Source organism: Anoplopoma fimbria, chromosome 17, assembly GCF_027596085.1.
Source record: "Anoplopoma fimbria isolate UVic2021 breed Golden Eagle Sablefish chromosome 17, Afim_UVic_2022, whole genome shotgun sequence".
In the NCBI taxonomy this organism is placed as follows: Eukaryota; Metazoa; Chordata; class Actinopteri; order Perciformes; family Anoplopomatidae; genus Anoplopoma; species Anoplopoma fimbria.
The window spans coordinates 1,862,963-1,882,031 of NC_072465.1; the positions used below are offsets into that span (position 1 = coordinate 1,862,963).

At 39.1% G+C, this 19,069-nt stretch overlaps 1 protein-coding gene across 2 annotated transcripts in view; it reads right to left on the bottom strand.

Annotated features, from left to right (window-relative positions):
• cpne5b (copine Vb) overlaps nucleotides 1-19,069 on the bottom strand; it is a 96,719-nt gene that overhangs the window by 17,662 nt on the left and 59,988 nt on the right. For both annotated transcript variants that reach the window (XM_054616714.1, XM_054616715.1), the window contains 3 exons: nucleotides 16,327-16,390; nucleotides 9,191-9,294; nucleotides 7,869-7,973 (listed from right to left, as the gene is read on the bottom strand). In XM_054616714.1, coding sequence (XP_054472689.1) covers nucleotides 7,869-7,973; nucleotides 9,191-9,294; nucleotides 16,327-16,390 — 273 coding nt within the window. The remainder of the gene's footprint in view (nucleotides 1-7,868; nucleotides 7,974-9,190; nucleotides 9,295-16,326; nucleotides 16,391-19,069) is intronic.

Genomic DNA, 19,069 nt, shown 5'->3' on the forward strand with positions numbered 1-19,069 from the left:
CAAATGGTTACTCTTAAATATTGTGTGACATTCGTTGACTCGCTATTTGTAGGAATGTTGTCTTAAAATATAGAAATTAAAAGAAAAAAATACTTAAGGGGTTTCGTTACAACCACGAGGCCAACATATAACATTGTCAGAGCATAGAGGCAAAACAGTGCATGTCTGATTAGGTGCCACGGTGTCATCCTGCTGGGAAAGAAATGGACCTCTCTCCTCAACAACAACTTCATTAGCAGTATTAAAGCTTTTGTAATTAACAAAGACAGGAGATAGCGGCCACAGGTGTGTGCTCCTGTTTCATGCCAACTCTTTGAGCCTTTGAGTTTTCAGTGCCAAATACATAAGTGTCATTATCACTATTGAGTGGTACAAGGAAAAGCATCATTGGGGATGTTATTTATGTATTTACCTAAAATAGTTTTTTGTTCAGTTTGGTGTGTTAATGATTTAATGATTCAATAGGTTCACTGGATCCAAAAGCTACCCCGTGGAACTTTCATTATGTGTTGGTTTTGGCGGTTTCCATGGACAAAAGTGGTCATATTTCGCATAAGCCTGAGCTGGAGGAGTTTCTGGTGAACCTGGATGATTTTGTCTGATTTTGCACAGAATCCAACCTGGTGGCACCGACGACAAGCATTAAGATTAACTACATAAAAATAGCGAATCTTTTTGCTGAATGTTTAGTTTACTTATGTAGGTCATATAGAGGCATCAGTATTAAATTGAGATTGAAATTTCATAATCTGTTAAGAGTTCCCTCACAGTAACTTTAAGTAATTATAGGTCTATCAAAAAACATAGCTATTATTAAATATTATACTGAAGCCCATTGCTATCTTTTAATTTAAAAGTAATGGTTTTGAAATGGTGCCATGGGAACCCTAAAATCAATTAAAACTGTCATGTTGTTTTAAAACTCGGATATTTGCCAGCTTTAGAAAATGTCTGAGCAGCTGGCTGCACGTTGAAAGAGAAAAAGTCAACTTGTGTAAAGTGTTCCCTCTGAAAATGCAGCACGTGTTTTCTTACACCCTTCACAAGAACATTAGGAAAAAAAGACACTCTGACAAATACAGCTGAAACAATGTCCCTGCAGAGTGAAAAAAAGAAAAACTTTTTTTTGGCACTTTCACTCCTGAGTCACATTGATCTCACCCCCGTGTCTCTCCTCTCCTCCCCACTTCGTCTTTCACAAGAACTGACACCAGCCCAGATCCAAAGAAAATGGAAGCAAGCGGCACATCAGAGACTCTTTTCCCGTCACTGAGAAAATGAAAGATGCCTGAAATAAGCCCAACTTCCTCTCTGCCACCTGGCCCCTGTCATTCTGTGGTGACAGTTTGTTCTTTTGAGGTTATCTTCAAGGCTGTGAGAGAGAAAATGTGCACCTGGGTGGTGGAAACATGATGCTTCTCTTCCAGCAGGGAAAAAGAACAGAAAAGGTAGAGGTAAGATGGATGCAGAAAGGGGAAAGCCAGTTTTCCCTTCCACTGACTAATCCCTATGCATCGCTAAGTGCAAGTGGTTTTTAATGTACGCCATGTAACTCAACGTACCAGGAAGCTACCATCATACCGGCTCAAGCATTTACCATCATTATATTTCATATCCTTATTTACAGCAGCATCAAAGGATTCCGAAATTTGAGTGGCCCATTGAGTTCTCAGAACAATATACACTCCAAAACTAATCTGCCACAGATATCCTCAGCTACTACTCTAAGGCACTTTTAATAAACGTGACTCATCTTCCGTAATGGAGGCGCATATAATTGAGGGAAAAAAGGAGACTGCATTTGACACTGAACTATTTTTCAGCTCCAATGATGAATCTCTCTGATCTTTTGCCAGAGATGGAAATAGACTACACTTGAGTCACCTGAGCTGGCATGTAATTGAGAAATAATTTATCCTTTTTGATGCTTTTAATGAATTATCTGCATATGTAAACAAACCTTACGTACCACCTACACAGAGGAAACACAGCATACAGGTGGGTATGAAGACTGTATACATTCAGTAAGGAGATGAAAATCTTCTTTGCCAAAATGTAGTCTGCCAGAGCAGTGTGTTTGTGTGTGTGTGTAGAGAGATGGATTTTGCTCGCTGTCACTAGAGACTCAACCCGATCCTGCCACTTGAAAGACAGTCTGCCTAATCAGTGCGCCAGCCAGTCGCCAGCCAACACAGTTGGAATGTGGAATCAAGATATTCTAAAAGGTTATCAACAGATTACTGACTAAAATATGGTAGACAGATAGCCTTTAGTGAATCTGGTGATGATTCAGATCTGGGATTTCTTTTTGTTCCCTAGCAATAACAAGCAACACTTTACCGTTGACAGATTTTATACAGCAATCTTTGTGCTCTGTAGCCTTAAGCCCTTTGTTCAGTGTGGCTGCACATTGTTATTCCTTAGTTGCAGAAGAATTTAACATCATAGATATATTTTTTCTCTAACAACAAAATGTTAATACCCAAATCCTGTTCTTAGTAATATTGGTTGTTGGGGATGCACTGGTCCCACTTTTTCTGCCCTAATGATGATACACAAACAATTCATATTATCTCAAATTGATATCCTACACCTTACTGTGTGAACCTGTTGGTGATCATTTAATGTGCAGTGAGTGTCAAATTAGGCTCGAATCACACTTCACTTAACTGTAAGAGGAGAAAATACCACAATTCCAATTTGATTAATATGGAATAATATTGTTCTTGAAGGTGTGTAACATTGTTTTGTTACTGTAAAATTGTTAAGTAGATGTTTTTAATGGGAATTGGTCATGCCTCAGATGACAATGTGCTGTATTGGATTGCTAGATCTCTTGGTCATCGTCTCTTTTGGATACCTGCTCATTATGTTGCCAGATTGTATATGATAAATGCGCAGGTAATGTTTTGGTTTTTACTTGCTTATAAAGCAGTAGTCCAGTCAGACCAGCGTCAGACCTAAATCATTGCTGTCAAAGAAACGTTTTCAAATGTATTGAGAAGTCTAACTATTTTCAAATGAGTTAAGGACTTGACTTGGAAACTGGTTTGGATGCACATCTTTGTTTTTGTAACAATACTTTACTTCAGGCACAAAAAAGCTGAACATGCAACACTTTGCTGACTTTAAAAAAAATGTAATAGGACAAGGCATGCCAGCTCCATCCATACCCCACAGGGACTTTCATTGTTTTAGGATACAAGTGACCATGAAACTGAATTACAAAGTGTATGTACCATCCTCTGACTTGAGAATTTGAGTGAGAGTTTCATTAGAATAGTTTCAGAGATACATGTCTGAAGTGCCTCCCACATAATAAAACGAATAAAATCAAAAATGGATCCCACATTTGAAGCCTCTCAGAGTTAATGGCATTTTGCTCCAGCAGGAAGAATAAAGTGCAGCATTATTTTCAGGTATTCCAGTGCTCATTTGTCTGGGTCGAAAGAGAGAGAAGGAGAGACATGCAATCGGCTTTTAGCATCGACACTGCTTCTTCCTCCTTTTTGTTCCTTTTGAGATTCAGTTTGGAGAGCAGAGTGCATCTTTTGAAAACGCCCTTTACTGAAATCACTCCGACTTCACCTTCTGCCCTTTGGTGCATCTAACAGGAAGGACATGTCCAAACTAAAGCACTGATCTAGTTAGAGCACAGTAAATCAGCAGTAGGTCATCCACTGACATACTTAAGAGGTCTACTACTCTCAACAGGCAGAGGTGCTTCGATGCCTTTCCAACATGTGGAGTGAGAGAGAGTAGAGCACCCAAACATTGGGTCCTCAGACTCTGAGACAAAGCAGTCACAGAGTGTTCTCCAGAGGCTCATATAGAGCAAGAATAAGTGAGGAGACAACACAACTCCTTCAAGTTATCCCTGCTTTCATCCCTTTGTTAATTAACCCTAAGTAGAAACTTTAGCAGTGTTTTCTTCTTCAATAGTTTATATTTTTATATATTTATTTAACCATTATTTAGCCGGTTGCTCCATTTTAGTTTATGGTCTCTTTTCCAAGGAGGTTCCTGGCCAAGATGGCAGATTCAGTTATAAAAGTGGATTAAAAAGCACACATAACAGTTAAAAATCTTTTTTTGAAAAGGACTTTACCAAGTTGCCAGTGTCATTCAGTTCAAGGACAAATACAGTCAGTGTTAAAATTGTCCTTAATCCTGTAAATGTATAAAATAATTCAGTTTCAAGCATCTCTGTAGCTCATAAGAAGATTATGGTGCAAAACTCTAAAGGTGCCTCAAGAAATGTTGTTCATAACTTGATCAACGGTTGCAGCTACTGATACTTTTGGGAGTCACTAGAGAACATAGATAAGGAGGCAATTTGTGCAATATGGCCTTATTCAGAAAGAAATATCAATGTACCATTCTGTGGTTGTATAAGGAGGACAAACCCACTTTCACAAACAAACTTCAATGATGTTTGCAGAGACAGATTGTAACACAGCATGATATACTGAATGTACCATTTTCAAAGAAGATGAACTTTCATAAAAAAAATGAAATAAAAGTTTATTCAGACAAATTGCCTGCTAGGAAATAAACCCAGGTATTTATAATTTCAATGGACCTGACTGGAGAACCAGCAGCACCAACTGTTTATATGGATGCGTCCAACTCCTCATCATGTTCATGAAAACTTAACTTAGCTGTGTAAGTATTTGACTGAATCCAGATTTCCAGACTTCCCTGCTTCCCCTGAAAGTGTCACTTTCGAGGGCCCCTAAATCCACAATGTATTTGCTTGAGTCCACAAGGTTCCTCTGTGGAACTTCTGCTTCCAGAGCCACTTCACTTACTTATTGTAATCTGTTTGTTATAATCTTCCAAAGAAGGTAGTGGTTGGTTTTCATTCATCTACAATGTGAGGATTCTCATTTTAGGGTTTTATTCGAATATAGCATTAGCAGTATTGAGCATCACATACTCATCATATCAACCATACTTATACCATGTAAACTATGTATTTTGCATAAGTTGTTGATATCAAAACAGTGAATAACCACTGAGAAAAATACTTAAATTCACCTCCATGGAAGCAATTGAGTTCTTAGGTTACGTTTCATAGCGCTTTTGTTTTTCTTCACATGATGATGGAGGGCATGTCAGATATGTATGACAGGAGTTTGTGAGGTTTGACATTAAGAAAGAGGTCCTTCAGTGGACCAAAAGGATAAAAGGGAACAATATTGTTTCACAGTGGTCCGAGCTCTCCTATTTGTTAAAACATAGAGTTTTGAGACACGTAATAAAAATTTGTCTGAAATTATTAAATAGATTTTTTCCATGGCTCTTTAGGGTATAGGCACAACATAAGCACTTTTTGAGAGTTGATGGATGTAAACAATAATTAAGAACATGAAAAAGCTGACGGCCTTAAGAGCCATGTGTCTTGAAATATCGCAGCTTGGATGATAATTTGCCATTGCAGAGGTTGAAAAAATTAGTGGTCCTAAGAACTATATAATTAAAAAGAGACAGACTTTCCCACTCCCCCGAAAACACAAAAAAACACTAACACAAAGTTTATTCCTCACCCACGCACAAGTATAAAACCTGTTTATAGCGCTGTCTTTGTGTTTTTCAAGACTTGCAGAATATGAGGCTGTTTCAGCTCGTGGCTTGTCACTTTATATTAAACTCAAGCGTGTATGTGTTTGGTGTTTGTGCGCATTGTAATGGCACAGGAAAGACATGCCATTGATGCCCTGCTCAGTCTCTTGTGTATGATTGGTTCTGACTGGACAGTGACCCCTTCTTAAGCTCATGTGTGATTGGCTGGCTCACTCAGATTCACCTAATATTTCCCAAGTATCAAATACTTCTTGAGACATCCCCATCAATAGCTCTGTTCCCATCTGTCTGTTTGGGATTTCTCTCAGCATTCTGAGCACACACCAGGTTTTTCAGCATTCTCAGTAATTAGGGTTTGACTGCACACAAAGAAGATAGGACAGACACCTTTGTGAGAGAGATGAGAGAAATGTGAGCGGCAGAAAAAAGACCCGGTATGCCACATGAAATATTTCCCTCACATAAGTAATCTGTCTGTCATTCCTTTTTCATCTTCCCTCACAGCTCCTTCATGATTTAGCTTGTTTTCTTCCCAGCACTGTGTTTTAAATTAGAGGCAGGCAGATAAGCTGGAGGAGAACTGAATTCATATCCCTTCTGACACAACATGTCTACATTAATTATGTGCCAACTGGGAAAAGCAACCCCTTATTATTTTTGAGATATTTAGTTGGTAATGTGATTAGAGTTTTATTTTCAGAGGCTACTAAGGGTGTTAAATGTTTTTGCTGCCATATACCCTCATATAATAGTTTTCTTAATATTGTTTGTTTTGTACTCCTAACAAATAATCTGACGTTCCCCAAATCATGCCCCCCTTAGTTACTATATGCTTTCGCACGTATTTTGCAGTTTTCAATGATAAAGTGGCAGATTAACCCTTGAAATAGTTAGGAATTTTTGAAACAGCGGGTCCTTTGTTTCAGACAGAGGTAGACACCAGCAAGCGTCTCATTTCTGGGCTGCAGCCTTTGATTTTGCTGAAATTAAAACTGTCACAAGCAGCTAGTTAGTTAACTAAGCTATCGATAGCTCCATGAAAAAGTCGATAACCCTGTCTCCAGCTGGCTTATTTTAAAAGGGCAATCTTGTCAACAGGTTTTAAAGATGTAATGCATGGCTACACATGATATAATGCTAAAGACTGAGGCTAAAGCTTGAGGTTGAAAGTCTGCATCCTCATCATTTGATAATCTGTCTAAATGGGGTGGAACATTGTTCTTGTTTCCCATGAAGAGCTTGTTAGTACCTCAGTACCTTAGTAACTTCAAGAATGACAGGTAAATCTATATTTGTCTTGATAACGTTTGCAGTTTTAAACATTTCATAAAACGTGGTTAACAGTGTAAATTTAAACAAAACAACGCCACAAAGCTACTTTTTCACGTCTACTAAAAAACATCATGGTTTGGCCTAAAATTACTACGAAGTTGAAACAAAACAAAAATGCCACAAAAGCACTTGTTTAGGTTTAGGCAACAAGACTGCTTGTTTACAGTATGTTTAGGGAACAAAACTACTCCTTGGTTATGTTAAGGCAGATAATCTGTTCACACAGGACATAAAAGGCATTTCCTGGGAGAAAGCCCTGTTTTTTCTTTCAACACAACTACCACCCTGACCTCCCCCCTTTGCGAACTTCCACAGACTCATTTGAAATGTTACGTCAAAAGCGCATGTAATCCACAACAACATATGTTTCCCTCAAAACGTAATCCACAATGTTTTGTTTAATGGGAATGTATTTTTTAGGACACATGGCTATCTGGACATGACAATGTTTGCAGCTTATAACTAATTGTAAATGTTATAAAAGTTAATTTATGTGGCTCAGAGATTTTATCTGAGGAGAAGAGCGTTGATACCAGATAAACCACAAGGAGGTCATTGGAGATTAGAGTGGCTCGTTGTGCCTGACCCGTGCTTCTCCAGCAAAGATCGATACGGAGGGATGCCCTAAGCACACAGTAGCAGAAATAAGCTGTTTAGACTTATCGTCGCACAGGGAGTAGTAATGGCTGCCATCATTATGCAGTTTGTCAGTCAGAGCGACTTTCATTAGAGCCATGAAGGCAGTCGATAGATTGAGCCAACAGAAATCCATGAAGGCAGAAGATGTCAATGAGGTCAACATTTTAGACTATTCAAGGTGTGTGCAAGTTTTCCTGCCTGTGTGTGTGTGTGATAAGATATAGAGTGGATAAAGGGAGCCTGCAGTGAAAAAACAACCAGCAGCTGTGGGAATCAGAAGGTGTAAAGAACAGGGGGAGGTTGCCTTGTACCTGTCGAAGTCTCCATTGCAGAGCGCTCGTACTGGGATAGCGAAAGGCTGCCACACTGGATTTAATGTGTTCTTCACCACCTCTGTTTTATGGCAGATAGTAAACCTAGAGGAGGAAGGAAATTAGAAAACAATGTGGTCAAAAAGAGGCTGAGAAAGAAATCATATTATTATTTGTTAATTACACAAGCCAGGTAGTGAGATAAATATGCAAATAAGGGGAGGAGCATGCAACTGAAGAAACGGAGGTAACAGGAAAGACAATGTCAAATCCTACAGTGACGGGAGAGATGCTTTAAATAGGGCTGTACCTAGCTTTGTTTACCGCTTGGCCTGTCTCCCAGCTATATTGGGTTTTAGACCACAGAGAATAATTTGATATTTCAGTCTGGCTTTTAAATCCTTTCCCTTGACCTCAAGTATGCCAATGATATGCAAATGGATTTCTCTGATATCCAAAATGCTTTGCAGAGTAGAGCCACATAAATTCCTATCAAATACCCCCAAATACCCTCTCGAAAAAGCAACAAAGCGCATTACAATTTTTTTCTTTTTCCCGTAGCCTTGGATTACTTGTGCTCCACAAAGTGCCTCAAGCCTTTAAAACCCTGTTAGTCCTTTAGCTGCACAGGCCTCTAATTTGTACCCCCCTCTGGCACCAACACCAGATACTTGTAGCACATTTGTGGGGATACATTTCCCACCCTGTTATGTATAAAAAAAAATACTGAGAAAAGCTGGAAGACAGCTAATGAAGCACTTGCTAAAGCATCTCCGGATAGATAGGGCTGACACTGCCACAACTGCACGGCCCCTTGGGGGAGGCTGAAAAGCACTCTGGGAAGGCGTGAGGAGACGTGGGAGTGTTGTGCATCACTATGTGAATTGCCTCAAAAACTGACAGCGTTTTTGCTATGGATGGAAGATGCAGATTTTGTTATTTTATTCGTGCTATAATGCTTTTTTTTTTTTTTTTTTTTTTTTTTTTACATTAATTGCCTCTTTTTCATATTCGCTCTCCTTGAGTCATTTTTTGAGAGGCATAGTCTTGGGAGTTGTGTTGGGATGTGAACAGGATACTTACCTCCGTATGCAGCCTCTTAAGTTGTGCATGCCTCAGTCACCACTGCAGCTCTGTTTTCATACTGTACATATACTTATTATCCCTCTCTACTGTATCTCCACCAATGTTACCTCTATTTTTGCCTCCCACTCTTCCCCAGGCGATTTCCGTTTGAATTTTTTATTACGTTACTGTAACCTTTAGGATACCAGCACTTGCAGCTGCTTCTCAGAAAAAACTAAATCACATCAGGCACTCACGTTCCGTCCTCGTTGCTTCTGTAGAAGACCATAAAAGGGTCCGACTTGCCAAAGAAGTCCTTTTTGTCCAGCTTGTTGGCACAGAACTGCATTGTGGCGCTGTCCTGCAGGGAGGCATGGAGATGTGGGAAGAGAAGTGTAAGAGAAGTGTAAGATAGGGTTGGGGGAAGGGTATGTCAGAACTTCATCATGAGTAAAGAATGGAAGGTATTATTTATGTGGCCTATTTCTTTTCCTAGCTCATAGTGCGACAGCAGATGGAGGAAGCTTTCTGTGCATTACACAATAAGATACTGCATGAATACTGTTATCTGTTATGCGTGTATGAGTGTGTTTATCCTTATTTAGATTTCTTGGCATATTGGGAATATCTTGTCACAAGCTAATTCAAAATAGTCAAATTTAAGGTACATAACTGTTAATGAACTGCTGGAGATAAGCACAGTTAGATTCAGCTGGGGTGTAAGACTAGTAGGACTCCATGTCCTGCCTAGTAGATGCTCACACACAAGCATACAGAAAGTGTTCAACAACCCCTCCATACAAATAGCCACAAATGTAACACAGCTGCTGGAAAACACACAGAAAGGCTCGGAGAACTATTTCATGAATCGCGTGACACAAAGTTAATATTTTGGTAGCAGACCCCAAATATTGATGTGGACATATAGGGCTCCATTGTTTTAGTCTGTGTAGTGTGAATGTCATCTGCTTCCACTCTATGAACAACTGGCAGTCAGCCTATCATACACTCTAGCTTTATCTATAACCACAGCATAATGGTGTTTGTGTTCAAGTATGCACGCATTGTAATACCGAACCATAGCACTGTGTCCACCCACCTGCTAACGTTAGTGCCAGCTGCTTACCAAGTCTAATTCTAGCATGAGTAATGGTCATCAAGCTAACGTCTTCTGATACCTGTCACAGCATCTGGAAAGCATCACATGCGTCAAGTATATTTCAGCCTCAGAGAAACATCAAACACAAAGCACGGTTTCTGCTTCAGGCTTTGTGTTTTTTTGAGGGGTTGCTTTGCTTCTTGTTTCAACTAAACACATGAAGATAAACTCAATATTCTCATCATCTAGGTAAAGTATCATCATGTTGAATATAAATTATAATAAAAAAAAATCTTCAGTAGTATGAATATTTATTGTTAACCCCACATCCCCCAATTTTTTTCATTTCCAAACTTTTAGTTTTTAAGCCCCGACTGATGCTGACTCAAGTGACAATTTGTTTACATCTACAACCAAAGATTCGTTAAATTTAGTTTTAGTTTTTGAAAGCATCAGCATGGAACCTTTCAAATCTTTTCACATAGGCCTAGCTCATCATTATGATTTCTCTTTGAGAACAGCATGCTGCTTCTCTGCTACTCAGAAAATGCCCTTTACGTGATCACATTAAATCAGACCTATAAAATCTGCTCTAATTGCCTGGATTCCCAAAATATATACGACACGATTGCAGTTACAAATGGAAGATGCAATTATCACATTTAACCAGTAGAAGTGGATTTGACCATAACCATTAGCTTGGCAACAATTTAACAGTCAACAAAACTCTTTTCTGTATTTATATGAAGAAATAATTGTGTCTGAAGGTGACCCCTGGATTCAAAAGGTACACTCACGAAGACCATAACAATCTTATATTTACCTTTTAAATAAATCAAAGACCAGCCATAGATGCTGGGAGAATAATACTCACTGCAAACCAACTCTTACTCTTTCTAGTAGGCCTCTTTCTCACACAAATAAGCCTGATTGTGCATTTTTTTTCCACCAGTTGTTAATCATGAAATGTAGCACTTTCACCAAGCCCAAATATAAATCACTTGGCTGCTGTTGAGGCTTGTACTACTTGTTTACTATTACCCCTCCCTGTTCTTGGCTCTCCTTGATGTGATGGGAGTGCAGGGAAGGGGCGACTTATCTGTGGCGTACGGACTGTGGCTAATCTCTGAAACACAGTGGGTTCATTACAGTATGTTCAGATGCTATAATAGTACATTGCGGTTGCTGTCAGGGCTCGAGGCCCTACACTGGGCAGCCATGGTGCCACTAATGATAACGTAATAGCTTTTTAATGTTGCCGCTTGCACCTTGTGTGCTGGCTGAGGGCCGCGTGGCAAATCAGCAAAAGAATGTTTGCGAGGTTGTGAGTGTTACAGACTGTGTGAGAGAGTGAGAGCAGTGAGTGTTGCTGTGCACATATTCCGATGCCCATTTAAATTCCTGTATGCATCCAGCCACAGTGTCCTCGCTGTGTCTTTATCGCGCATAGCCAGGCACCACGCAGCACACACTTTCCCTCTGACACACTCCTGATCACATCCACTTCACTCCGGCAGCGAGAACAACTTTATCTGTATTCCTGCTCTCACCCCGAGGACACACACACACACACACACCACATGTCTGCGTTTTGACACATCCCTCCCACACATAGGATTCACCCTGTTTCTCTTAAAAACACTCCTTTAATGCTCCTGGGGAATGTTGGCAGTCACGGTTGGCACACAAGCAGTTGAATACCTGTGTCATCTGAATATGCGACAGTAGAAATATTTGCAGTGGCGACAGATTTAATTTTTGTAGCTTTCTGTCTTCAATCCCTTGATACTGGGTGTATGTTTGTATTCAACAAGTACCTAACTTCAACTGGTACTGACTGTGACATTGTAGTCTCTCTACACATGAAAGCAGTGTTCAAGCTTAAAATTTAGTGTTCTGGTTTCAGCACACATAAACCGTAAAAAACAATACAAATAAAAATCTGAATCTCTTCTCCCTGCACCTAATAAAAGAGATTCAAGAAACAATCAAGCTCCATTTGTTTCTGGGGCTCAAGTAAGACCAAAGCATCTTCATTCAGTCACATATAAAAATCAGTTTTCCTTTCTGGTAAAACAGAAAAGATTCAGATCTTGATAAATGTCTAATCAGGGCCAGAAATCTGAATGAAGTTTACTAAGTATGCAGCACCACATGCACACTGGGGTTAACTGTAGATGGTGACACCTACTACTGCAGAACAAAGGTAAGACCGTTTGATGACCCCATGGTTGACTCTATGGGAATTAAGTGAACTTGCTGATCAAGTTGCTTACAAATTAAACGCAGGATTTCGATATTCAAAGAAGCACAATTTGGCAACGTTTCTGCTCTGAGAGACGACACACCAGAAAATCTCTGCCAAGCTAATAGGCACATAAAAGCATTTATAGTGATGGAATATGTTGAGGTTATTAAATATTCATCTGCTCCTGCCTCATTAAGGTTCTGTAGCACGAACACACACTCTTGCAAAGGTCTGTGATCAACAGCCATTTGCTAATATGGAGTGAATCAGAGTATCAATATTTAAAGAGGGGGGCTAGGCTGGATAGAGACACGTCCACACCCTCAGAGGAGTAATGAAGGAACATGGTGACAGGAGAGTGTGAGAGTTATAGATGCACTAATTAAGACAAAATAAATGGGGAGCAGACAACAGAAGAGGTACTAAAAGTGTAGTGTTAGGGCCAAACCAGTGCATTTACATTGGAATCACATAAGCATGAGTTAGTGTGAGTCAGTGTGTTTGTGTCTCTTGGGGGCTAAATGTGCAAAAAAGATATATGGCATGTGCATTCCTTTTTTTACTTGTGTTTCTACAAATAGGTAATTCCTTGCCTGGGTGATCTTCCCCCATTTCTTGCTTGATTTAAAGCCACAGGATATGAAATCTGTGATTCATGTTGTCTTGTAGCATTTAATGAGGATTGCCGAACAGCATACGTGAGTCGAATAGAGAGTGCAATTTCTGCTGCCCACTCCTAACCCGCATTTTCTAATCGCTCCACTCCCAGCTGCTCCAGGTTTTTCCATTTTCTAAATCTGATATTTTATTTATTCCACTTGTTCTCTGCTCACTCTGAAGGAATATCAGTTTGCTCCGTAGCAAATTCGGTGAACGATGCCTTTAAGATCTATTGCAGACTGCTAAGTGAAATTTTGAGGCATGAAAGAAGGCAGTGAATAGATGCACAGGAAGTGAGGAGAACAGACGTTGATCTGTCGTGTGAAATTTGCTTCAGGTGAAAATTTGAATGTTTCATCAACATTGTGGTGTTCTTGAGGACATAAATGTGCAAACATCGGATCCAAAAACTTAGAGGGCCCGGAAGAAAGAAGGGCTAAAAACTGGAGTTCCTGTCACACAGAGAGACAGACTCTCAACACATTTATGCTGGAACATCTCCACCGGTTGTTTGTGGCCAAACAACACAGACTGCAAAAAAAACAGTCGAGCGGTTAAATTTGTGCAAATAAAACTGAATGAAAATCCTCTTGGGGTTGCACTAGCTTGTTTGTGTGATGGAGCTATATCATGAAGAGAGAGGGAACACAGAGAGATGCTCCAAGCTAAATCACACTGCTCTGCTCACATACCCTGACCGTAGCCACCCCCGGAAATTTGCTGCTTCTGAAGTAAAGATAGTGTTGCAAGTGGAAGTTAATCAAATTCATGTAACCTAATATTTTGATGGTAAAAGTGTTTGGATAGCTGCCTTAACTTTTAATAGCCAGCACATGGAGTTGGAGAAATGTTTCAATATTCCTTAATTATACTGCACCCCTCATAAACTTGAACAAATGGGGAAACAATCTTTTCCTAATTACCAGTTCTGTTCCTCAAGCTCTCATGGTATTTTGTCCATATGGTTCACATTTATCAAAATCAAACTGTTGTGCAAAATGATCGGAAATATTTTCTCCTCCTGCACATTTGGTTGCTGAATTGATTGTAACCTTTGGAATTAAACTGAGAAATAATTAGAGAAAAGTCAGAGAGTTTGTCATGTAGAGAGAGCAGAGAAGCACAACATGGGACGTTTGCTGCAATATTTATCTTCAGAAGAAGACCACAAATATATATTTGGTCATCTTGAGCTGCTTATTTTTTCTGCAGAAGGTTTAGTTTACAGATTTGAAGGACCACATTTGACCACATTAGTTGAAAAAAGGCACAGTGACTCTGGTCTAGCAAAGCTGATTAATTGATGGTATCCGTTTTGACCTATGAACTCAGTTTATTAACTTTAGCTGCTTTTCCTTTGATACAATTTCTAATGATTGGCAACTCCTGTAGTGAGACACATCTCTGAAAGTTATCTAACTATCTAAATTGTCTCTCTCTTTAGACACTTTTTTATAATAATGTTTCAAGAATAAACCTGCCAACTCAAATCAATAAAAGCTGTAGACCAATTTCCAAATAAAATTAACGAATGTTCATTTTTCTGTCATCTAAGGTTTATAATAGGCCTAAATCAAACACTGCTATACAAGATTTAAATACATCTTAAATTTATTTTAAAAATCATAAACGGTTGTTTGATTCCAAGTCCTCTTTCAAATTGGTCAAACAGTTCTTTTCGACAAATACAGAGAAAAACCAACTGCACACCACACCAGCATGTACAAGTGTATGTAATGTAGGGTTATTCTGGTTATAGGTTCTGAACAAGTGTGTGAAAGTAAAAATAAGTGTGAATGTATGTGTGTTTGTGTGTGTGTCAGGCAGGGACAGTCAGTCTCAGGCAAGCAGTTGTTATATCTAAGAGCTGGTACAGTACACGCCAGGCATGAAAGAAATCTCTATTGATTCGCTCCACTGTCTTTGTATCTGTTTCTATCTGTCTGACATTTTCTCTCATATCTACAAATCTCTGCTTCTCCATCTTAACCCTGCTTGTTTGCGCTTTCATTTTCAATGGGCCATTTTTTCTTCTTCATTTACTCTCTTTCTCTCTCTTTGTGCCGTTTGCTCTTTTGCACTCCCTTGCTTTTCAATATCCTCTCCTAATCTGCGTGCTGGGAGCCCATCGAAGCATCCAAATCTAAGGTTGTTTGAGGGGAAGATCAGCAATCACCCCATCATGTTCCTGGGCTGTTTCATTAGACGCTGTGCTCTCCACAGTGAGAGCAGCTGCCCTGTCTGTTATGCTCTGAGAGGGAGGTGTGTGTGTGTGTGAGTGTGTCTGGGTGTTTAAATAAGTGTGATAGGTATTGAAGGGAGGTAAGTAGGTTGGTTGATAGATGGATAGACACAGTAGATAGGTAGGTAAATACTGAAACCAAATACTTTATGTCTGATCCCTCACATTGAAGTATAAATACTATAATATAATGCCTGTTTTTCTATAGAATTTCTTTTTTTTCTTTTAAAAGGTTAAATATAGGGGTTTGGGGGCGGGGTTTAAAGACTAAAGATACTATCATTTTAACCGATCAAGCTGTGATGATGCGTTCAAAATAAATATTGAAAGAAATTAAATAAAATTCAGGCATTTGCTGCCTGTGTGCTCTTGTTGCTCGTCTGTAAAGGCCTCTCTTCTCTGCCGCACTGACTGTGTGCTGAGTGACTGTTGCTGCACAAGTCATCCAAACTGATCAAATCATATGGGGACGAAACCTGCTACAGGAGCTCTATCCTCCATTACGAATAAAAGGACTTGTTTGTTCTAATCAGTTGTGGCATTCTTTCCCCAGAAATGAGTGCTTTCCATAGACTGTAAAAGTGCGTTTTTACAAAATTGTACCATAGAACTCTTTCCCTCCCCGCCTCTCTCTATCTTAATCTCGGCTGCACGCCGTCCAGAGGCAATGAGCAATTACCACTTTCCAAACCGATATCAATAATTGTTTTGGGATTGCTTGTGACATTGCTTGTGAAATCACGATGCTGAGCTAAGTGGTCGATGACAGTCAGCCATCTTTTATGGATGATGGCATTGTTTATCAGTGGTACCCTATTCTTTCGATTCTTCTCTCGGCTCCTCGAGCCAGAATGTTGAAAAAGCAGCAAAAGCGATTTATGCAGGCAATATTTTTGTAAAATGACCTGTATTGACATTATACCACAAGAAGCATCTATGCGATTTAAACCCCCAAAAATTGGGCTAAACAAAGTCACCAGGCAGTTTCTTTTGTCTATAGCTGTGCACTTGCAATTATTTGCCCCTCCAATCTTTCATCACTCTCAATCCACTTTATGTTCAAAGACTGTTTAACCAGGCTTCTCTGACAGATGTTTGCCTCCTTATGTTTGTTTGGCAGGGGAGATTATCAGGGCTTACTCACTCGACAATTGCTCAGCTCCTCTGCGGACAGGACGATAATGCCACATTTCTTCCCTTGGATTCCTCTGTGGAGCAAAGGGAGAAAACAATAAGAGTTTAACATAAATAAAAGAAAACACATATTGTACCACTCTTAAGAGATCATTAAAGGTCACTAGCATTTCATTTTTCCAACTGAGTACTATTCTTTGTGATGATGCTCAACAACAAAAAGTACATTTGATGTAATTCATCCTGGACATTCCTTGACACTTACAGAAAGTATTTTTTTTATGTTTTTGTACATTTTCCTGATTGTCCAAAGTAACTGATCTTATTCCTTAAAAATTAAATAAAGCTCAAATACTTGGGTAATCAACCAAACAAAAGCAGTATCTACTACTGTACATCTTAAATTCTGTTTACAAACATATACTTTCATGTATCTTATCTTTCTTTTTTCCTGCTATGATCGTTACATTATGTGTTACTTTTAGGTCATTGTATGTGTGTTGCTTAAGGTGAAAGGTGAAGGTCAGCGCCAGTGTGTTTGAACCTTGACATCCCGTGTTGCAGTTTTATCATCTAATGCAGATTGAGTTTATGTGCTTATTCATATGTTTTTAATTAATTTTAATAAAATAATTTTGATAAAATCAATTTCAAAAGAAAGAAGAGATTTGAGAATCAAAAAGGCCATCACAAGCTTAACCCTCTTGTCTCACTTATCACTATTGACTTAATCAGTCCGCAGAGGGAGAATAGACAATTTATTTGAAGCCAGAATGTTTTTATTTTTACTTGTGAGGAGGACAATAGGAATATTTGTGAAGGTATTTGAAATGGCAGCCTGTCAAAAAAGACTAAATCGCCTCAGTCCTTTAGTCCACTCAATGTAACAGGTGGAATTGAATACTAATTGCCATGAAATGGAGTTTGTATATTAGACAGAAGAAGTTTTAAATGGAAAAGATGTATAAATCACTACATCAGTAACAAAGCTACCAGTATGTGATCCAAATTTTATGTTTTGTTGATGATACCCAAATTGACCTGGACTTAAAAGCCAAATAACTATAATAAACTAACACATGCCAGCAGGACAGACTTACTAAACGCGAATGGAAGAAGTCCACAAGCCACGACTTTAAACAATATCAAAAAAGAGAGACCATATCACTCAACTCTATCCTGTTGACACAACTCTCTCCTCCCTTTGCTGGCTTCCTCTTAGTCATAGAACTGAGTTGAGAAATTTCATCATGACTCCAATGCTGTCACATACTTGAGATCCTCTGACCAAAGGCCTGTCAGTCGCTACAATACGTCCAGGTCCAAATCAGGACCCATTTAATTTAACTTTAACCTGATTTTGTTTGTCTGGAACTGTGTGTCTGTCGTCTATGGTTAGTTGGTTGGCTCTCTTAGTCCGTACATTATGAACTTTTGATTCATGGTCATTTCTTTCTATTTTGTTATTTGTGTTATTTTAGGTGACCTGTAATGTTTGAATAGCTTAAGTTATAAGTTGCATCCAGACGAAATCCATTCCACCTTTTTGTCAATATGAGACTCTCACTTAAGGCCTATTGGTCCCATAAGACAAAATGCTAAATGTTTCTTCCTTTTCCACAAAAATAGTATCTCCTTTCATTTATCTGCCTGCCAGTGTGTTAGATCTCCCAGAGCACTAAATGTCTCACCAGAGGACTATGATGTTTACTGCAGTCATTTTGCATGTGTGTTAATTGCCTGATTCATCAGCTTTGCCTCAAAGTAAGAGGAATGTGCCTTATTAGTTTAAAAGGGTTCCACTTAGGGAGGCATTGTGGTTGTGGGCGACCTGCATGGGATTCCTTTCAGTCCGAAGAGAGAAAGCACTGCTGCAAACTACAGCTGCAAACTTCTCACTGCCAATGTACAAAGTTATGGACTGCATATGCAAAAAAAATGTAGTCAGTGTATTTCAGTTGTTTTCTACAATATCTCTTTCTGCCATCTAGCTTGATTCATATTGTTTTATGGTTTGTTTAGGCAACTTAGAGCACTTAATTATGTTCAGGGAAAGATCAGAGTCTTGGTTGAGAATGTAAAGATATCAATGCTGAATTAAAGCATGACACTAGATGACTCGACTTTTAAAATAATACATATGACCATGATCTTTCCTGAACCTAACAAAGTGTTTCAGCCGTTTTAACCTAACAACACGTATGACACAGCATTACCTCATCAACCCAAAGGCCTTCACTGCAACATCTTCACAGAATATGAATTTTAAAAAAGTTGCCAGTGCAGTAAATGTAAGCATGGTGGCTATTTTGTTTTTCATACAAGCCTTTAGCAAAGCATAGTAGTACAAAAATGTATTGCATAGGAGACAGATGTCAAATGTTTTTATTTTGCCAGTTAGATGCTGTATGATAAAGTTGGAGGTCTTGACAAGTCTAGCAACAAAGTTGCACATAAACTAACTACAGTAAAGTTTTGCACTATACTTATATTTAAGTGGTATTTCCAGCTGCATTTACACAAAGGATTGATGGGCTTGACTTGATGGACTCTGGTTTTCACTCATAATGCTGAGGTCTAGAGACGTGCAAAAGTGTTCTCCAGCTGTGTGTATAAGTGCTTTCTGCTCTTTGTGAAGAGGTGAGTGTGTTTTTAAGGCGTGGATGGAGACCTTTGCTCCACACAGTAAAAGACTTTCATTGATCTTCATGTGGGAAAACCATCTTGTTCGCATGGGCGACTGAGAGACTTTT